Genomic DNA, 22,721 nt, shown 5'->3' with positions numbered 1-22,721 from the left:
AGAATGGATTTGGAAATTAGAAACCGCTAATGAAAATACTGTTTTAAAGCTGTTTGCAAAGTTGGGTTTTGTAAGAAGCCGCCCTACCTGTAATCTAACACGTAGAGTGACAGCAACAGGGGGATTACTACAAGTCTGTGACCAGCTTAGTGTACATTACAAGACCTTGCCTCAAAACATAATCGAGTGGGCTAAGTACAGAATTTTAAAGATGGCTGTGTATAAATGTTGCCCGGCTCTCTGACTGACCTCCTTCTCTTAGCTGGCTAACAGTGCCTCCTAGGGCTGAAGCTACCTGTAGTGCAGGGGTCAGAGAGATCCTGGGAAAATGGGTCACTCTGGTCGAGAGCAGAGTGGGGCAGGGAGGGTGGGGATGGAGCTGTTGAACACACAGTCAATGACCTTCAGTCACTCACAGGAAAGGGCATCTGGAGCAAGAGGTTCTCACGCTGAGCCGAGCAGCAACAGAACAGTTCAGGGGCCAAGGCTAATGTGATCACTAGCTAGTGTCTATCCTTTACACGTACACATCCTCCTCATTAGCCTTGGTTACGCCTTACAAGGTGCCAGCATCCCTCCAAACTCATCCCACTATTGGACACCGACTGAGTTAGCATCTCCAGACTCTCTCCAACCGGCTTTTGTATGAGTTCCCAAATGGCTGCGTTTATCTTGTTTCACTATCAAACTGCCAGGGTTAGAGCCAAGTAAGGGACTGTTTGTTGACGTACTAGACAAAAGCACTTTGCCCTTTGTCTTCCATTTACCACAGTTCATTTATCACTCCCCTTTCAGCTTTCCTCACGTCTCTCTTCTGAAGGGCCCTCCTATCTTGGGACAGACATCACAGGAAGAACTCGGATAGAAACCTGGAAATTCTGGCATTAGTACACCTCACCTGTTCTTCTTTCTAGGCACCAGGGTCTAGGAATGTGCTAAATTCATGGATTCCTCCCCCTACCGACCCCCACACACCAGGCAAGTACTACACCCTTGAGCTATACCCCAGCCCAGTAGAGTTTATTGCTTTAGAATAAGTAAGCTTCCAATTCCATCTCCACACTCCCCGCCCAGACCCGAGGAGAACCCAGCCTAGAAATATTACTTCTGGTTACATTTAATAGCAATCCTGGACCCTTAAAAGCCACCAGTCATAGTTCTATTCATTACTTTCCTTCTTTCTGCCACAAAACACCTGATGGGAACAAGGGATGGAGGATTCCATTGTCAGTTTATCCTGGTGGGAATCATGCTACAGGATGAAGTCTGGTTCCATCCATGGCAGTGGGAACAGCAGAGACCCCCTTACCTCATCACAGACTGGGAATCAGAGAACCTAGGCAGGGAACAAGGAACGGGTAAAACCCCCTTAATAACTTATCTTCCACCAGGCAGGCCCTACCTTTCCTAAAAGGCTCCATGATCTTCAACTAGCAATTGGGCACTTTAAATTCTAGCCTTTGGCTAGACACTCCACAATCAAACTATGACGCTATTTTTATATGCCCCCTCCCTTTTTAATACCAGTCAGAAGGCAACAGAAGTTTCCGTTTCTCAGTCTTCTCTGTGGGTTTCTGGTAGAGACATGACCAGTGCAGGCATAGTACTGGTCTATACAGTTGAGACCGTCAGGGCTGGGGAGACGACTCAGTAGAGTGCTTGCCATGCAGGAGTGAAGACCTAACATCAAATCCCCAGAAACCCTCTTAAAAAAAAAGCTTGTCGTGCTGACACACATCTCTATAATCTTAGCACTCCTATAGAAAGATAGGCAGAAGAGACTGGAAGTCGGAGGGCCAGCTAGCCTACTATATGCAGCAGTGAACAACAAAGAGACAGTTAAACACAGTGGACAGCAAGGACCAACACCAGAGGTGGCCCTTTGAGTTTCCCTCACACATGGCACTTGTGTATTAGCAACACATGCACGCACATACGCACACACATATGCAAAGGCCCTTAAGAGTACTTCCAGATGTATTGAGGGCTGCAAAGAGGGCTGCAAAGAGGGCAGGCACTGCTTTGACTAAGCCCAGGAGAGGCAGCACAGAGCAGATGGCTGAACTTACCTGGAATAATGGCTTTCCTGGTTTTCCAAAGAAAGACTGAGGTGGGTGGTACTTGATGAGCTCAAGAAACAGCAGGGAGCCAGTGGGCTGGAGCCCAGTGACTAGGGAGAGTGAGAGAAGCTGAGGCTGAGGACAGGGAGCCAGGGTGCCTCACACACAGCTTTCTACTCCATGGCCAAGACTTTGGATGAAATCATAATAAAAACATTTAACTTTCCTGGGTTTCTCTAAGATGACTTAGTTTTCCTCTCTCCATGATGGCATCTTCTAAAATGCATGCGAGGAAAATGGAAGCAGGTTTAGGTGGTCGGGGATGTGAGGTTCTTGTTGCAAAACAGAAATACTTGGCTCTCTGCAACTTTGCAAAGCTGGTTTGCACCAGGAGCTGGTCCTGGGCCTCTTACTGACCACAGGACAAAGGGAGAAAACTTACCTCAGCATTAGGGCAGAGAGCCAGGGGCTGTGACAAGCCCCTGTAACCCCAGCACTCAGAAGGCTAAGCAAGAGGATTGCTGTGAATTCAAGGCCAACCTATGTGGCATACCTGGACCCTGTCTCAAAGAAAAAGCTATTAGGACAGTAAATTCACATCCTGGTCTTCTGTGTATCCCCTGGCTTCTTTGAACCCCGATGTCTTTGCCTTATGAAGAGGTTTGAGTCACCTTTTTTACAACTGGTGATACTTGGACTCTGGGTTGTATAGAACCAGTACTTGTAGGGTTTTGGGGAATGTTGGTTTCCTCCGTTTGAGTGTTGGCTGTCTGCTTCATTTGTAGTTTAATCTGTTGGTTCCAGAGTCAGGGGAGATGTTGACGTCTCATAGTGGTTCAACCATGTGAGTACTGAGAGCCCACATGGTAAGAGACAAAAGAGTTCAGTTTGAGGAAAACTTTCTATAAATGAGAAAGCCTGGAAAGTTGGTCTTCTGGAAGCAGCCCCAAGAATGTCTTTCCTTCTGTTCTAGGTTTCACCTGGTAATCAGGGGTCAGAACATTTATGTTGACTCTTTCTGTGTACCTTGCCAAACTGAAACTCATGGACTTTAATAGCAGCACAGGTCCCCTTCTGATGAAGAGCCCTGGGGAACGTCCCATCTTGGTCCTGAGACCTTTGTTTCAGGGAAGTTTGCACATCTCACCGAGTGGTTTTGTCAGAAAGGAAACCTTGGCTGGCTCCTTGCTTCAGCACCGGGATTGAGTCCCGATATCTCTAAGGTGCCCCAGAGAGATGCCTGTGTTTGCTTTCAGTGAAATGCTTCCGCTTCTTGGTATAATGTTTCTGTTTTTTAAAGAGCAGTCCAACCAGCCAGTTAGGATCCATACTATAGTGTTTCAGTAGATCACCTGCTGTTGGTGGAGGTGATGTCATACAGTTGCTGTAAACGAAAGGTCAGTCACCACCATGGAGCAACAGATTGGCCAACACCGTGCTGCCTAGACCTCTAGCCTCTCACGGGGCCACCCTCCCCTCCACTGTCACTCCCACTGTCCTATACTCAGGCTGCCAGGAGTTGCTGCTCTATGCTTGCAATATCCCCAGGGAATTGTCTTCTCTTCAGGGTATGGGGGTCAGGGGTGAAGTGTGGGGAGCAAGGGAGGGAAAATGCAGGAGCGCAGGTGGGTGCCGAAAGCTTGGAATGGGTCCAGCTGTCAAAAGCAGAAGCATCCCAAGTCTCTGTAAGCATCCCAGGATGAAGGCAGCCTTGTGTAAATCACGAGGTTGCTTGTTCGTGTCTTCTGGTTACATCCCTGGGGGGAGGTGGGGGGGGGGCCGGGCTGAGCCTTGTGAACTGAACTAAACAGACCCTGTTACAGCAAAGCATGCCACTGTAGCAATTCCTTTAACCGGATATGGCTGTATGATAGGTTTTAAGGCTAAGAAACTGTGTTTCTAAAGAATATTGAAGCAATGGGCATCTTGGCAGGATGCAATGGTGTGGGGTTTTCAATTTGTCCTTTTAGGCCAATTTTTTTTTTAAACTTTGGGTGTATGGGAACTCCACTGGGTATCGAGTACCTACATACAGCTTATAACTCAGTAAATCTGGGGTCTAGGTAGGACTTGAGAGCTTGCATTTCTCCCTCCCTCCCTCCCTCTCTTCCTCCCTCCCTCCCTCTCTTCCTCCCTCCCTCCCTCCCTCCCTCCCTCTCTTCTTCTCTTCCCCTCTCCCTCCTTTTCTTCTTTCTTTCCTTTGAGATTTTATTTATATGTGTATCTGAATGTATCTGTCCACCACATATGCACAGTGTTCCCCGAGGCCAAAGAGGGCATCAGATCCCCTGGGATGGAGTTACAGATGGTTGTGACCTGTCATGTAGGTGCTGGGAGTTGAACCTGGCTCCCTGTAGGAACAGTGGGTGCTCCTAACTGCTGAGCCGCCTCTCCAGCCCCAGCTGACAAGCCCCTGGTCCTTGAACCACTGTGAGTAAGCAAGACTCAGTTACTAAGGTGTTGCCACTTCAACTCCATCAGAATCTGAGAGGCCTCTCTGTGTGAGCCTGGGCAGCGACCAGACCAGTAGTTTTATCCCCGAACCTTGCATCAGAGGAGTAGATACGAGATTCTTTTTTTTTTTTTTTTTAATTTCTTTTTTTCGGAGCTGGGGACCGAACCCAGGGCCTTGCGCTTCCTAGGCGAGCGCTCTACCACTGAGCCAAATCCCCAACCCCTAGATACGAGATTCTTAAAGCTTTCCTGCTGCCGCTAAATTCTTGACTCACTCAAATAAAACTGTAAATAAGCAGAGTCTTTCTCCAGCTGCTGAGACCCTCGAGTGACAGATTTAGTTTTTAAAAGTTAAGTACGCAGCTTAGGGATGGAACCGAAGACATTTCAGCTGATAATCAACTGAACTCCTTCAGAGTTTCTCATTCTGAGAAAACAGAAACTCGGCACTAGAAATCAGTTCCCAGCACCCACACTGGGCAGCTTACAAGCACTTATAGCTCTAGGGGAACCGATGCCCTCTTGTGAACTGTGTGGGCACCCTATATACGTGGAGATTCATACCTGTATATAAAAACTTTTTATTTAAATAAACACAAATTTTTGCCTCTGTAAACCTTACATTATAATAAAAATTCACTCGTTTAAATAAAAAGTTGCCAGCTCAGAGGTCTCTGCTAGGATGTGGAGAAGTGGACCCCTCCTGCCTGGTTGTCAGAAGCATGTAGTGAGGCAGTAGCTTTAGAAGGCTTAGCAGTACCTAGGAATGTAAATGCATGCACCTGAGCCATCCCTCCAGGGCATGAATCTGCCAGCTTGAGAGTGTGTACCTGCAGGAGGACTCTACATGCTTATTTAAGCAGTCACAGGACTTTCAAAGTAGAAACAACCCACACATGCATCAGGCGATAATTGTGGAGACAAAACACAGGATATTCATGAACTTAAACAGTTGTAAGCTACTCACTGATAACACAAGTGTGCCCCAAAATCGTACTAAATGAAGTCAGGGCCAGGGAACCCAGTACCATATGTTCCCATGTCTAAAAAATGTTCACAGCAGAGCAAATTAGTAGAAGATGGAAAGTAGATTGGTGATTTTTTCCGCCTTGTGGACTAACAGAGAAATGAGTGCCTCTTAAGACTTATTGAGGTTTTTCTCTTTTCAACATTATAGAAAATGTCGAATTATAGAGTGAGCGTTTCAGCCCCCAGTGAGTGGTGCTGTTTGGGGCGGGGGTGGAAGCTTCAGAAGTTGGGGTCTAGCTAGAGGAAGTAAGGGGTGTGTGCTTTTGCAGGGTCTGCCTCCTCTCAGCCCCTTCTCTCCACTTCCTGACCGCGTCTCAGTCCTACTTGTGCCACTCACCATGATGAACTGTAGCCATGAGCAAAACAAATCCTTCCTAGGCGAGGAAATTTTAGTCACAAGGACAGGAAGTCTGACTGACTCCTGCAGTGAGGCTGACACTTGAGTATCCCGTTCAAGTTGCCTCAGCTTCTGGTTCACACTCGAGACTAACTGTTTGTTTTTTTCTGCTTTGAGACCTTGCTTGCACACCTGTGTGACTATGCTTAAAAGCAACCCATTTGTGCATCTCAAAAAGGTGAGTTTGTGTTACGTGGATCATATCTTGGCATAGTGCAAAAGTGTGCTCATTTTATCTCTTCATTCTTCGATGGAATCATGCTTCAACGTCATGCGTTGATTTTAAAGGCTTAGCGGCGGTGGCGGGGGGCGTTCAACCTAGGGATGCCACATTTTGAGATAGGAGCTGTCCTATGATGTTTGAGATTGTTAGCCGTTATCTCTGGCTTCTAGACATTAGCTGAGCTCTCTCCTCCCCTCTCCTCTATCAGTAATCAGAACTGTCTCTGTCTCTGAATGATGCTAAATCCTCAAACCTCTGTGTGTGTGTGAATACAAAATGTTCCCTCAGTCTGGTCAACCTTTTGAACTTCTTATCAAAAACTGAGTTTCTTAAGGAGGGAGTTTGTCTTAGTCACTGCTCCGTGCTCAGAACAGTATCTGACACAGATGCTCCCTATATATGGTAGTGGGTGAATGGATGGATTTAGCTATAGTAGCAAGAGTACTTAAAGCGCACACAAGTATAGAAGTGTCAAACATACCTCGAGGTAGCACATATTCTATCACCCCATCAATTATTGTCACAAAGCATGTTTAAGGGGGTTTTATGCGTAGGTTTTAGGTGATTTACAGGCGAATGCTTTCAGCAAGTGTTCGATAACATAGACTGATAGAGATGCCAGCTACTAAGTGGTGACCCGGGGCGCCCTCCACTCCTAATCCTGCAGTAACTGTGCAAGTGCCTGTGTGCTGGCCGGTCCTTGTCTATCAGCCCCTAAAACTGTCCCATCTGAAGGCACTCTAGCACTTAGCGCTCTCTGCATAGCAGAGGAAGAACACTCTCTGTCAGCTGCAAATCAAAGCTTTCTCACCAGCGAGTCTTGCTTTGCCACCCAGTGAAATCCAGTGTTCCCTGCTCGAGTGTCTTGTTCAAGTCGGCGGCTCTGCTTCTGCCTCACATCCAGAGGTTAAATGTTAATGTCTGGCTGCTGCCAAGTGCTGCTCTGGGGATTATCACTCCTCCAAAAGGTGCCAGAACTTAAGGAGCTGAGTGTGAGCCTTAGACAAGGCTAGTGCTGGGGTCTTTGGGGCCTGGGAATGTCTTCAGCTTTGTTCCCAAGTCCCCGGTCCCTGGACATGCACAGAGCTTTATCTCCTACCCACCCCTGTTGTCATTTTTAAGTCAGTGTTGCCAGACCCAATTCTGTAAGCATGTCCTCCATGTCTCTGCCGTGTAATGACTGGTGTCATTTTGCATGTCAGTACTTTTACATATAAACTCTTTTATTTCTCATAGACCATTCATTTTACGGGTGAGCAAACTGAGACACAGAGAACTCGTGCCTGGGATAACACTAACAAGTAGCAGGGCTCATGCTCAAATCCCGTGAGTCTGTGCCCCTAAAGGTGACACAGGGGACCTTCTACCACGGTTACCTTTCTTTCAGTGCTTTCTCAGCTCCCTGCGTGCTCTGCCTTCCCCTAAACTCTCATGGTATTAGAAGCGTTTGTTTCTGAAAGTCGTGGACGTTAGGAGTCACGCTGTGAATGCCTGAAGTAGATGCCCAAGTTAAGTACGCAAAAGCAACAAAGTGAGAGGCAGGGTTCCTGTCTCACTCTTCTGCGCTGTGGTGTTTACCCTACCTTCGATTAATAGCCCATAATATGCCAGGGGTGCACCTATGGAAACCAACCCCACAGCAGAAACTGGAGTTTTTCCTTGGCTTTAGTACATGGCACATGCTAGACTCCCCACTGCCTTTTTCTTAGTGAATAATTGTTACTTTTGGAAAAATGGAACCCAGACACTTGAAACTGATCTCTACTTTGGCAGAAGAGTATATTGGAAAACTTTTGAATCGCCCTCTTCTGTATAATTACAGTTATATATTCTTTTCATAAGGCACTTTAGCTGAAATGTCCAATATTTTAATAACCCAAGTAATGTGGCAATGGAAACTTTTTTTTTCCCTTCTGAGACTGGTTTGACTCTCTTCGGAAGAGAGATCTCCAGTTGCATTTGTTTTCTCCCTGCAAATGACACGAATTCATTCTTTCTTAACTTTGAAAAATAAATCCACCATGGACGTGCATCACGTGGTTTTAATTCAACCTCTTTTGTCAGATGCTCCGACTGGCCCCAGAGTATAGCTGTTGTGAGTAGCGCTGCAGTAGGCCTCAGCGAGCAACCATGTGTGTGGTGTCTTCCCTCGGCGTCTGTAGGGAGCTGACGGAGTCCTGGGTGAATGGATAGTATTGACTTAAGCATGGCCATGCCAGGGATTTTGGTGCCTCAGACCCTTGCGAATGGCAGGAACAGATGTTGAGAATCGTTAACCTTTAGCTGAAACCAGTAAGTGTGGAAGAACCAACCACAGCTTCCTTCTCCCAGATGACTGTGGCCTGAGATTGCTCTCCTGCAGCAAGGACCCCCCTCCACTCCCTGCACGCACACACGCACACACACACACACACACACACACACACACACACACACACAAACACACACAGGCACGCACATACACATGGGGAGTGGGGTGAGGGGAGGGAGGCAGACAGACAGACAGACAGACAGACAGATTAGGAAGCTCACCTCTTTATTCAGCTAGATAGAATGTGCTGAGTTTCCAGGCTGCTGGTGCATCTGTCAGAGCTCATGGCCCACCCAATCCTGGTTTTATGCCTGTCTGTGGTGTCTTCATTTTCTGTCACCCCAGTGAGGTCCATCCCATGGCAACACAGGTTATAGCAGGTAACCTTTGAGTAAGTGCTCTGACCCAGGGTAGGAAAGTAGTTACACCCTGCAGTGCGTTTACCTGTCACAGTTCACCATCAAGGGAAAGCCAGGGCAGGAGCCTGGAATCAGAGACTGAAGCAGAGACCACTGAGGAGCGCACTGCCCACTGTACGGCTCGTGGAAACACTCAGAGAGGCTAACTAGCTTTGTCATACATGTCTTCAACCATATAACATTCACGGGAGCCTAGTGGATCATCCTGGGGATGGTTTCACAGAGCACATCTCACCCTGCTGTGACCCAGGGTCCTCAAAAAACAGATGTGACCCATGATGGGTTAAGGGTGGGAGCTCTTTTCAGGTGTGTGCTAGGTTAAGGGGAACCGGCAAGTTTGGGGCTGCACCCGGCACTAGCAGAAATGTCGACACTTGCGTGAAAAAGGCAGAGAAAGTCTCCACCATAGCTTCGGGAGAGGCAGAGCTGTGGTCTTGACAGCAGTGGTTGGTGTGACTGCAGACAGCCGCTGTATGGCAGTGAGGAAGCCTAGGCCATGCTGCCTGGACTTGCTCCTTGTATCCTCCATCTCTTGAAAACACCTCTCACTGGTCAAACCCAACCAGAAATGGAACTCCATGCGGCCTCTTGGATATAGTCCATTCGAGGTCTCCACTGTGCCACAGACCTAAGGAGACAAGCTCGGGCAGACCTGGACGGACAGTGTACTCAGACTACATGCTGTATTCCAGGACCAGGGTCACGCACAGACCTCTTCAGCTCTGCTCTGGGTTCCCTGAGCCGCATGCCATGAGAGTGGGAACAGAGGGAGCTCCTTCTTTCTCTAGTTGAATGAATTAGAAGCTTCTGGCAAGACGACTGGCTCAGCCTTTCCTGTCAGGTGGGCATGCTGTTTTACCTGGTCTTACTTAGACGCTAAAGCAGCAGCTTCTGAGTGACTGTGGGATATAATAACTCCCAAAAATGTGTCTCTTGAGATGACTCGCTTGACTGTTTTTAATTACATAGACCAAGAACGACTTTACTGGATACAAGTATGATTATATGGCTGCAGTGCAAAATTGCTAGCCAGATTATCTGTTCTTGTAGTGAGCTGTCCCTAGTTATTTGCAGTTTTTGATACTCTGTTAAGAGTGGCAAGTATTGAAGCTTTCTGTAAAATATAGAAGTTTCTGTAAAATTTTAAAAATGGAAAATGGTGAGAGAGAGAGAGAGAGAGAGAGAGAGAGAGAGAGAGAGAGAGAGTTATTCTCTTAATAGCAGGATGCAAGCACTCTGCAAGATAATAGTTGGAAAGTCCCTAAAATACAGGGGGTGGGGATCACCTTAACTCTGAATTCTAATCCAAAGTCAGATGGGTATTGTAAAGCACCACAAAGTTACACTCCTCCACCATACTTCGTTACAACATAGTCAGTGAATCCTTTACTTATCAGCTCCACCACAAGATGTATTACAGCCATCAAAGACGCCAGATCAGGTTGATAGCAGTTTTCCTTTAAAACCAGCGTCTGAGGAGTTTCTGCTGTGGAACTGGGAACCAAGCCCATCTTCCCAACGCTGTTTCTTCCTTATAATAATCATGGTCTCCCATGTAATGGTTTGAATTTCCACGTCCTAAGTCATTTAGTGACGAAATTCCGTGGCCACTTTATCTGGCTGCGTGCGTCAGTGCAATAGCGGACGATTTCACATGTGCAGCTTAAACTACCCATAAATACAGAATGCAATCCTATTAACATGTGGAGGGCCCAAAGGACAGCTTCAGAGGGGCCAGGAAGTGTCCGGCTATGTCGTGTTGCTTAATTTGTATGAAGTAAAGTAGTCGTGTTCCATTGACCAAAACTCAGCCATCCATATAGTTCCATGACATCTTACTTACATGTGTTATATTTCAGTCAAACGTTTATGTGGGAGCTAGGTGTGCTGTCCCACAAATGTGATACTCGTGTTTGAAAAGCTGAGCCAACAAGATACTGAGTTTGAAGCTAGCGTATACTATGTAGCAAGCTCCTGCCTCACAACAAACTCAAATAAAAACAGTAACAAATTTGTACAAGAGTGTGTGTGCATGTGCGCGCGTGTGTGTGTGTGTGTGAGCGTGTGTGTAAAACAAGTCCTATTTCTAGTATGGATTAGAATGGCTTCCATCCTCTTGGCTAGGCACTTGTAATTTTGTTGTCCTCTAATCATAGAAGGTAGCAAAGTGAACTTTAATAAGCAAACACCCAGCTACCCAAAGGAAGACAATTCTTTACCAACCTTAGGGATTAGCAGTCTAGCAGTCTAGGTACGTAGTTACCAAGAGCTCTGAAAGTAGTGTTCAATGACTAAGGCAGACATGGGGACTCCATATCCCCAGGGCCAGTTAGTTATAGTTACCATTTCTGTGTCTGAGGCCGGTTCAGAAAGCTTCCGCCAAGACAGCTAAAAGAGACGGCTTTTCATGTGCGATAGGAGCCTTAGCAATGCTGAGCGAAAGAGAGAGTGTGGGGCTGCCTTTTACAGGGCAAGCTTCACTTCACCGGGATCCTATCAGTGAAATATCAGTCACCGCTGCTTCTATCTGTCCCCACATTTCCAAACTAGTGTGATTTTACTAATGCGTCAACATCTTAGAGTGAATTCTGATGGTGAAGAGATTGCGCACAGGTCAAGTTACACACACTGAAGTGGGATTGGGTAACTGAGTAGACTTTGACTAGTTTTTCTTTGCAGCCAAGGGAATTTAGGCTCAAGAGAAGCCGAATGGACTTTGTCCAGACACTGAGAATTAGCTGTGGTTTTCTAGTTGGTGATTTACTACCAGACCTGAAGTGTCCTCCTCTGGTGATCTGTCTGTTCGCTACACTTAGCTGTATAGAAAGGTCCGCAGGCACACACACTGGGTTCAAATATCAGATCTTGGCGTTTGCCAGTTGACCGTGACTCCAGGCCCTGATGGCAGAGAAACCATACAGGTAGACACTGCATGGGTGTAGTTCAGAGGTAGTCTGCAGACGAATGGCTAGTACGGTATTTGAATGCCGATCCTTTTCATGACATTCGAAAGATGGGGATCATAGTGTGTGTGCTTCACGTATCACTGAGTTCCGGAGCCCAGTTTGGAGACGTTGCTGCTGCTGCCCTGTTACTCCTCTGCCAGCTGCAAATATAATAAGTCTTACCTTAAAAGCTGTTGTGGGAATGAACAAACATGGTGTGTAAAAGCAGGTAAGATGTTGGACATTTACTGAGCACTCGACAAAAGGCCCCTGTGACTCTGTTCTTCAACTATTGAACAGCAGCAGACATGGCTTGACCACAGTGTGACTTGGTAGAGGGTATTGTTTAAGAAAGACACTTTTGCTGTGAGCAGTGGACAGCATGGGAAACCTCAACTACTTATTACTTAGAAGCTCTGCCTGGGTGGAGAAAGAGGTAAATATGTGGTGAGGCTCAGTTTTGAAAGAGCCTTGTCTTTGGGTTGGAAGTTCCTAATCCATCACTTAATAAAAGATGAAAATGATTGTATGGGGATGTGTAGCTCAGAGTTAATATGACATTCTGGATTCAAGCCCCAGCACCAAAAAAGGAAAACAGTGTAAATGAGACTCTCCTGAGTGTCTGGTGCCCACCGTGAGGTTGGGTCTCGGAGGGTTGCGGTGGAGCCAAGGAAGGAGAGCGGGTACGTGGAGAGGTAAAGGCTTGCTGGAGATGAGCTCTCAGAGGCCGGACTTCTAAGAGGGTGTGTCTCCTTCTCTGCTTGCAGTTTCCACCTTGCTGCTGCAAAAGGACACGTGGAATGCCTCAAGGTCATGGTTACACACGGTGTGGATGTGACTGCCCAAGACTCTTCCGGTATGTGGTTTCTTAATCTCTTAAATCAGCAAGCCAGCATGAGACTAGGTGTCACAAAGGTAGTACAAAAATCACTGTGCAAAATGCAGAGTCTGCAGGCCAAAGCACAAAGGAAAAAAGTAAAACACTTGAGCAGTAAAGCCCTGCCATTGCTTCAGTGTCCTTATGGGCATTGTCATCCTCTCCCAGTCCAGTCGGCTGCAGACTCTGTGCTTCTCTTCCCCCAACATCACTTTTTATAACATTATTTCTAGGACTGGATGTGTAGATCAACCAATGTCTCCTAATTCTTGATTGTACCTAAACTGATAAATGTGATGGATTATTAGTAACATTATTTCATAGCTAGCTTAGAACTCTGGACAGAAGGACGGCTTCCGTCTCGACTCTTGCGGTACTGCGGTGCCTTCAAAATCATCTGGGAACCCAAAGATGAAAGGGAAAGAAAAGAATAAACAACATGCATACATACATACAGATTATGTATGTACATACATACATATTGCCTAGTAGATTGTCCCAATGTGTATCCATGGTAGATAATCCAACCACGATACCGTACCATAGATGGGAGATCTTGGAAGGAGGAAGAGTGGGGAAAGCAAGCCGAGCATTGGCGTGGATCCAGTGTTGGCAAAGCCAGATGAGAGGGAAAGCCTTGCCTTTACAGCACTGTGGGCCAGCAGGAACCCCTGGGGTCAGTGGCCTAGGACGTGTTCTCTCTCGGCCATGTGGGCAGGCCCAAGATAATGACCTCATTTGTTGCACTTGGAAATCACTGGCTTCTAAAAGGTTTATGTTGGTTTTTACTGGGATGTAAAATTGGTACAATTACAGAGCATTCATCTGGGTTTTTCATTAAGCTAACTATGCTGAATATCCTCTCCTTCCTCTAAGTGGCTTCTCCTCAGAACAGCCATCTTGGGGCTAGGCCAGGTATTAAAAGGAAATTGCTACCCACTGTGTGGCTGGAAACCTAATGTTTCAGAATGGTTTTCCACGTCGGTGGTGTGTCTGGCTCTTTTTATTTTTTTTTTAATGTAATTTGCTAATTTGGAATCTTTATCCTTTGAGAAAAGTTGTGCTTGTCTTCTGAAGAAGCCAAGAACCAGATTGGGGTCAAGTCAGCAATTTAATCAAACTGATAAAACTATGTTTGGGGAAAGTAGGGAAAAAATAGAAGCACTAATGATTTTTCTGGGCAATTCCACAGAGAATTCCAAAAATATATGAGGAAGGGCAGTACTTGTAGAATAATAAACGACTTCCTCAAGGGAAGTATTAATTCATTTTATGCAAATGGCATCTTTAATCTCAAGGCCCGGCTCTTTTGTTTATTTCTAAAGTACACTGTCACTGTTTTTTAAAGTTATTCCACATCATACAGTGCAAGTATGAGTGGCTAACACACCTCCAATAACATCAGCAGGGGGTTTGCTCGCTAACAAACTTCAGTGTCTAAGGACTGGGCTCCAGTGAGCAGCCCCGCTGTCCTGGGCTTCTGCTTCACTGCTTCCGTTGTTAGGAAATAGATCAGGTGGGACTCTAGTTATTCTTCCAGAGCCAAGCATCACCCTTTGTCTTTCCCTAAAGAGGGAAATTATCTTCTGTGATACATGTTTATGATAGGAAAGTAATCAAACAAGGCCAAAATAAATAAATAGCCACTGCTTCTACACCTATCAGAAAGAAAAAAATATCATACTCCTTAAAAATTCAGAAACAAGAAAACATGTTTTTTTCCCATTTCTACTTAGCCCAGATCACATTATAGAATTCTATGTCCTGCATTTTGATGTACGTGTGTGTGTGTGTGTGTGTGTGTGTGTGTGTGTGTGTGTGTGTGTATTCACGTCTATGTGTTTTTCAGGAGCACTTGTTCGTGGGTATACCTGTATATCATTTCCCAGGGTCATGCACTGTGTATTTTGAGACAGAGTCTCTCCTTGGCTGAAGCCTATTTAATAGGCCTTTGCTAGTTGACCAGCAAGCCTTTGGGATCAGCCTAAATCAACCCATCTGTGCCTCTCCAGTGCTGAGATTATAAACTCACACTGCCATGCTTTGTAAATATGGGTTCTGGGGCATGGGGCCCGAGTCCTTGTGTTTGCAAAGCAAGCACTTAAAAAAGCTGACTCAGTACCAAGTCTTTTATTTAGTATCCGGCCCATTTCATTTTCCCCGTCATGCCCTTAGATTGATTTCATCAGCTCTTTTGTGACCGTACACAGCCACGTGGGTTCACTTTCTAGTTACGATCCTATCTCTTACTGGACTACTGAAAGCCAGGCCGACAATGAACCCTGAACATCCCACCTCCGCACCACCTTCTTGTGGGCTGAAGTAGTGTGGAGGGAGGGGCACTGAGGCTCCGCAGTGCTGGCCCATGGGGACTGATTGAAATTGGTGACTCTGAGTACTCTACGACCCAGGATGGTGTCCAAAAGTTCCACAGAGTCTCAAGAGCTTCCACTCACTCCTGGCCATTTACCAGCAGCACTACTGAGGCCAGCGCTGTGTAGAGGCTTTGCTGTTTTATCTGGGTCTTGGTGAGGCACCTATTTCTGAAGCGACTCAATGACTCCAGCAATGAGAGAGAACACAACAGCAAATGACAGGGCTGTCTGTTTGGAGAAAAGCGTATGGGCTCTCTGGCCTGTTCTGGACTGCGCTGCTCAGGCTCTTCAGCTGTGAGGAGGATAAGTGGACAGCTTTCACCGCCCTTGCCTGTATCTCTCCTGTGGCTGGCCGTGGGGTTTACTCTTGCTGTCCCTCGCAAGAAAGCACATCAGAACACAAGAGGAAGGAGTCCAGCACTGTGCCTTACTGGTTGTCTTTCGTACAAAATGCCTCTCAAAGTTAGAAGGCAATTGAAATAACTCAGCTTTGACAAGATGTGCCCAGTAAACCCACCTTCAGTGTTGGACGGTGTGGCGAGATGCAGTGGCCTTCAACGTGAAAACCTGCTGAGAGTAGACCTAGAAATCAGTTCCTGAGAATCACCTCCTGTGGTATGGGGATTATGTCATCATCGTTGACCTCAGCTTCATTGTAACAGTAATCCTGCCTGGCCTGGAAGTCACTGTGTGGACAGGCAGGCCTTGAACTGTCACTAATCCTCCTGCCTCTGCCTCAGACTCTGGGATCACAGGTGTGCGCCCCCAGGCCTGGCCCCTGGAGGGATTTTTCAGCGGTGAGAGTCTCCTCCTCCCAGGATCTGATGCTCTCTCTCCTTTTAATTCACAAAGTCTATAAGATGGTCAAATCCTTCTGTATGAAATCCTTGGAATTCTGAGAATTTTTATGGATGCCCCACAGTGAATCTTATAAGAAGAGCACAGTCAGCAGATGACTGCATACTTCAGATAGCAGGCTTAAGTGAGAAGCTCAGCACGTCGTCTCAACGTGTCTGGCTCTGTTCATTGTAAAAATAAAAAAAAAAAAATCATGTAAAGTTCATTGCATTTGGCTACTGTTTTGTCATGACTAACAGAACTGTGGTCAGATCACTTTTTATTTTCCTTTTCTTATTAGGCTATTAAAGGCTTCAAATCTTTAAGACAACAACAGCAACAAAACAAAACCCATAACACAACAAAACAAAAATATTTGCGTCTGGTGTGGTAGCACTTTTGGCTGAGGTAGAAGGATGGCAAGTGTGGGGCCAGCCTGGGTTCCTGGAGAGATCCTGACTCAAATGTAAAGAACTACAGAGGTTTAACAGTGACCACACCAAGTGTTCTTTAAAGATTAAAACAAACAACCCAAACCTCTTAGACACAGGGAGGACCATAGCTTATGATTTTATTTGGAACACACTCTCTCTCTCTCTCTCTCTCTCTCTCTCTCTCTCTCTCTCTCTCTCTCTCTCCCCCCCTCTGCCCTCCTCCCTCCCTCCCTCCCTCCCTCCCTCCCTCCCTCCCTCCCTCCCTCCCTCCCTCCCTCCCTCTCCTTATCCATTGCTGTTTGCCAAGCAGCACAGAGTACAGATTGGGAGCTCAGCCTTCCCGGGCTGCACCCATGGTGTGTATCTTGCATCCCTTGTTTCTTGCGTGGTCTCGTTCTTCCCTTAAATGAGAATTGGCAATTCTCTCAGTGTAGAAAACAGTCTACAGATGGGTAATGTGCTTAGTTAAATAATACAAAGGTTTTGCAAGAGGCAGACGGAAGAATGACCTATATGTCTTGCCACACTTAACAACCCTAAATTTTCTCCAGTCTCCTGGTGCACTCTTTTTTATGGAACCTCTTTAGTAACAAAGGATGCTTGGATGAATGACCATCGAAAGTATGAAAACATAAAGTACAGAAGCCCTTGGAGGGGTGAAATTTGTGAGTCCTCCTCTAGCGTTGTGAGTCCCCCTCTAGCATTGTGAGTCCCCCTCTAGCATTGTGAGTCCTCCTCTAGCATTGTGAGTCCTCCTCTAGCATCTATGGTTCCTAGGCTCCCTGTTTGAGTTTTGTTTGCTTGCTTTTGATTTTAAATTTTTGGGTGGCCTTCCATCCTATAAGACACCCTAATCCCACTGAAAATTGAGATTTTATGACAATAGAAAAGATAATGCTGCTGCACCAGGTGTATTAATGCATGCCGTTAATCCCAGATTTAGGGGGCAGAGGCAGGCACATCTTTAAGAGAGTTTGAGACCACCCTGGTCAACATAGTGAGTTCCAGAACAACCAGAGCTGGGATTAAAAGCATGTGTCTAAAAATACCTAATGAAGTGAATGTTATCATTTCTACTCCCTCCCCCATTTTTCCCGAGATGGGGGGAAGAAAGGGAGGGAGGAAAAGGTAATATTCACTTAGATATTTTAGAGGATGAGTCATCCTAAAAGCTGCATGTCTTAATCAAGAAAAGTCAGCATACCTGGCGGTGAAATTGCTTCATATGGTGACACGCAGAAATGGCCTTGGATCCATATTGTGCTTTAAAGATAGGGGTAGAGAGGCAGTGTCATAACTCTGAGGGGAACCGCCCTGGAAACAGATGTTCTCCATTCGGCTTCCTCTCTGGGACTGTAGCAAGGTAACTGAGCGTGCGCGTTGGTGAGAAACATTCACGTAGAGTTGAGGATTTCTTTTTTAAAAACTCACTTACACATGTGTAAAAGTGTAACCAATAACCCACGAAATTTGTGATTCTATTGTAGGAAGATGTTCTTCATTTTGAAACTGACCGTTAAGGAACTATTTTAAGGCATATCTAGTTGAACAGCGTAGTTGTCTTCTTTCTTAATTATTTACGCATTTCCAGATGTGAAAATGTCACAGGCCCTTGAGCAGTGTGATCAGACATCTGAGTGCTCCCCTCGTTATTCCTTTCCTGTTTTCTCTAGAAGCCTCGGGCTATGAAGAAATGATCGTGTCGGCAGTTCAGAAGATGCTTAGAGTCACTTTCAATATAGGATCATTTACTGAACTGTCATCTGGGTCTCTTGGTTTATAATGAGCACTAGTCTCTCTCTCTCTCTCTCTCTCTCTCTCTCTCTCTCTCTCTCTCTCTCTCTCTCTCTCTCTCTCTCTCGTGTGTGTGTGTAGGGGGGCAAAGATCTGCCAGAATGACCAAGCCGAGGTTGTCTTGATATTTGTCTGTAGGGAACTCACCCCCTGACAGCCCAGACAGATCCATAGCTGTCTGGAAGCCAGCACATGTGTCTTCTCTTTCCAGTGGACTCCATCATAAATAACGTATTCTGTCCAGGAAAATTTGTATTTGAGAGAGAAATTTGTTTTAATGCTGGCAGTGAGAGACATCTTGCTTCAGTATGGTAGTGTCCAGCAATGATTTGTGACTTAGAGTTGAGACCAAGGGGAAATGCTGCTATTTAAGGGTACACATCCCAGGGGAACAGATGAATGTCTGCTTCTCCAGATATCAATCACTCACTTCTAGGTATGACCTAGAATGGGGTGAGTACTGCAAATGAACTGAAAGCCCATTATTGAGTATTGGTGTGTTATTTGAATATTCCTACCACATTGTCTTTGGACAGCTAACTATGCCTTTGTCCAGTGAATGGTGTTTGTGTCCAGTGGCTTTGTTTCCCAGAGTAGTAACCAGTTAGTACATTGCACGCACAGTGTAAACAGTCCCCAGTTTACAGTCAGGATATGTTCCAGGAGTTCACTGGTAAGGCATTTGTTTAAAATGTAAACTGCAGTTGTCCTTAGAAACGGTGTCTGGTGTCTGCGGAAGCCACGCTAAGCACCAAGCCTTGTAAACGCAAAGGATAAAGAAAGCCACGCTCTTAGGCCTCTTCTAATTCTGGAAAGGAGAGAGGCGTCCTTACCTAAAACTGAAGAGGACAAAGAAATTATTATTTTCCCACTTTCAGGGGTCTCTATCCTCATGTTTTTAAGAGAGGGTTGATGGATTTCTGCCTCAGTCTCCTATCCCAACTAAACAAATGCCCTTAACAGTTCAGGGTATCTTTGGCAGCATGGAAGAGGTGTGCTCTTTTGAGAATGTGGATGATTTTATGTCTCTTGATATCCTGAGCCTCTTATCTTTAAGGTGTTTCCCAGCCATTTGAGTCTCCAGTAAATTCTAGTCGGTGCTGAACGAAGACTAATTAAAAAGAAAATGGTATTTTGGAACTGGGCCATCAAATAAAATAAATCATTCCTCTAAATGCATGATCTCAACTCTAGGCTCTTCTTTTTTTTCCCCTTAGGGGACATTTTGTAATGTCTCATGATGGTTTTGATTGGCACAACTAGACTTCTCATAGGTAGAGGCCAGGGAGGCAGATTAACAGATTGATCATCTACCGCAATTATTCAACATAAAACATCAATGCTTTTGAAGTTGAAATTGGGTTTGAAGCAAATCCCAAAATAGAGGTTGCTTATCAGTGTTACCTTGGGGATGTGTTGGCACTCAGACATTGAAATTAGCATTCGCTTTAATTCAAAATGACTGGAATATATTGAGAACCAGATGTTCACCATCCGTCGGTGTCGTAGGAGCTAGGATCTCAATAGGAAGTGAGACAACTGCAGGGGCATTGGACCAATAGACCAACAGGTCTATTGTGTGTGTGTGTGTGTGTGTGTGTGTGTGTGTGTGTGTGTGTGTGTGTGTGTGTGTGTGTGTACTAGGAAGTATATGTCCATCTTAAGAACCAAGAATGGGGTGAGTACTGCAAGGTGTGTGGTGTTATGAAGAATAAAGAATGAAGCAGAAAACCAGTGCAAAAGGAGTTAAGGAAGAAAAAGAATTTGTAATGGGTGGGGCAGAAAAAGGACCTATATTTGAGACAAGGTCTCATGTATCCCAGGATGACCAAGAATGACCTTGAATGTCTGATCTATTGTTAGTATCACAGTGCCTCACAAGTGCCACATTTGTGTCATGCCAGACATTGAACCTGGATATTGAATCATGAATGCTTAGCCTGCCCCTCTGGTAACCAAGCTACACCTCCAGTTCAGAGGAGACCTCATTTAAAAGGCAGCCTATAAGTTGAATCTGAATGTCAGAGAGCAAACTGTGGCTGTTCTAGGGGAAGGAAGTCCAAGCTCAACATACAGCAGTTGCAGAGGCCCTGTGGTATGTGGAAGCTCATTTGGGACTAGGTAGTTGGTAGCATTGTCCTATACTGGAGTTCTACAGGGACTTAAGAAATGCTCCCTTAGCTGAGCAAGGACTTGGGAAAATCTGAAACCTCCAGGTAATGTTCATTCAGGGTAAGCACATTTTGAGGAGAGGGAAACGAGAGGGTGAACATCACGTCGGTATTTGGGTTTCTACCATGTTGTCTGCTGACTTGTGGGCTGTTTTTTCTGGGTTTCTAGGCCTGGTGGTCTTCTAGTCTGATGTGACTGATGTGGATACCGGCCTTCTGCATACCAGTGTCAGTTCACTGTAGCACTGTGAAGCCCGGTACTACCACAGTCCTGACCAGAGCTGACCAGCACCTGCAGGAAGCAGTGGTTAGAACCTCTGAATGTTACCCGTGGCTTCAATGATCCACGGGCACACTAAGGAATGTATGACCTTAGTCTCTAGAGAAACAGTCCCTTCTTTGTTGGAGAAGAGTTTATTCCTCGTAGTTGTCTTTGGCTTAGCAGTTAGGTACTATGTAGGAAGCGTGTGCTCTTCAGGAGGGTCTTGTCTCACGGCCTGTTTATTCCTGTGCTTTGCTTTGGCAGTTTCAGCCGTTCATGGTTTAAATTAAGGTCTTTGATCCACTTTAAATTATAAACGACAGCAAAAGCCAAGGCAAGAGGAACTCACTGGATGGCGGTAGGAGCGTATAGAAGAGCAGCTACTATGAAAATCAGTGTAGGGATTTCCAAACAAGACCAGAACTAAAGCATCACCCACTGCACCACCCCGAGCACACGCCCACAGGACTTACCACAGAGAAAAGTTATTGCTCCTCTAAGCACAATAGCAAGAAAATCAGATCAGCCTAAAATGTCCATCAGCAGAGGAACGGCTAATGAAACTCTACTGCAAATACACAATAGAATTTCATCCATCTGTTTTAAAAAAAAGCCCCGAAACTGTGAAGCTCGCAGGAAAATATTGTTTTGAGGTAACCAGGGCTCAAAAAGACAAACACCACATGTTCTCTCATATGTGGATTCTGGCTTCTAATGGTTACCTTGTGGGTATGGGTCATAAAGCAAGGGAGCAGATCTTGAGAAAGGGCAGAGAAAGCAGCTTTAAGCAAGAGGATTGGAAGGACACGGACATGTGGCACAAATGTAAAAAGAGGAATACTTGGGGGCTGGAGAGACGGCTCAGTGGTTAAGAGCACTGACTGCTCTTCCAGAGGTCCTGAGTTCAATTCCCAGCAACCACATGGTGGCTCACAACCATCTGTAATGGGATCTGATGCCCTCTTCTGGTGTGTCTGAAGATAACTACAGTGTACTTATATATAATAAATAAATAAATCTTTCTTAAAAAAAAGAGAGGAATACTTGTTGGGAGAATGAGAAGGAAAGAGGAGCAGGTTTGGGGAAAAATCAACCAAAATTAATACGCAAGAAAATGCAATAAGGAAACCAGTTAAAAGAAACTAAAGTGGTCTGGGGTTTTCAGTGTTTGTCTGTCTATTTATTTACTTATTTATTTATTTATTTATTTATTTATTTATTTATTTATTTATTTATTAATGTGGCTCCTTCCCCTGATTTTCACCTTTTAATCCATTTAGGTCACAGTGCTTTACATATCGCAGCCAAGAATGGCCACCCAGAGTACATCAAGAAGCTTCTTCAGGTAAGCAGGTGACTGAAGGCTACAGATTCGCCACTTCTTTTCTTTGTTTTCAAGTGAAAGGTGGTCCCATTTGTGAAAGGAGAAACCCCTCTTCTCAGTACACACACCCCTTTTAATACTGTCCTACAGCCCGTTTGGAAAGCACAGCCAACAGCAAGGTTGTCTCCATGGCGACTCGCCTGGAAGAGAAGTGGATCCTCCCTAAAACTTGAGTCGGCCTTATTACCCCCTTATTCAATTCCTCTTTTCTGAAAGTTGGCTTTTCATGAAACGTTTTCCACACTGCAGCAAACCCTGGCTCTGCCGCATCTTGGTATTCTATATCTGGTAAATATATATCAGAGATATATATTTATATATCTCTGTAAATTACTTGTGGGGTGCAGTCCTTCCGGATAAACAGTTTGAACCATTACATTTTGGTAGGTAACTTGATGAGCTTTTAGTTAGTTTTTGGTTCTTGTTTAAGTGCACGGTTTTATTCTTATTTATAATTTTTGGCCAGCTCCCTGCTTTGCTGGCTTTGTCGGGAAGTGTATAATGATCCCCTGAGGTGATGACCTCCGTAAATTTGTGAAGATGTGTATTTCACGAACCAGTCCCACAATAGCATCCCTACAGTGATGTCCAGCTGTTGCTGGTCAAAATGCAAGCTGGCTATTTTCAGGAACAGCATGGAGCAATAAAATAAGTGTTTGGAGTACTGTCTGTCCTGTCAAGCTGTCGTCCTGGCTTTCACAGACACTCTTGGAGACCCCGCTTTTATTTGGCTTTGAAATTCAAGGGCA

The 22,721-nt window shown here is 45.5% G+C and overlaps 1 protein-coding gene across 8 annotated transcripts in view; it reads left to right on the top strand.

The window, feature by feature from the left end:
* The window catches only part of Rai14 (retinoic acid induced 14), a 136,621-nt gene that overhangs the window by 89,475 nt on the left and 24,425 nt on the right, over positions 1 to 22,721 (top strand). For all 8 annotated transcript variants that reach the window (XM_087618454.1, XM_087618441.1, NM_001011947.2 and 5 more), the window contains 2 exon segments: positions 12,606 to 12,694; positions 21,869 to 21,933. In XM_087618454.1, the coding sequence (XP_087474580.1) occupies positions 12,606 to 12,694; positions 21,869 to 21,933 (154 nt within the window).

Source organism: Rattus norvegicus, chromosome 2 (assembly GCF_021556685.1).
Source record: "Rattus norvegicus strain SHRSP/BbbUtx chromosome 2, alternate assembly SHRSP_T2T, whole genome shotgun sequence".
In the NCBI taxonomy this organism is placed as follows: Eukaryota; Metazoa; Chordata; class Mammalia; order Rodentia; family Muridae; genus Rattus; species Rattus norvegicus.
The sequence above is the reverse complement of the archived record's forward strand: the minus strand, read 5'-3'. Positions and strand labels throughout refer to the sequence as shown.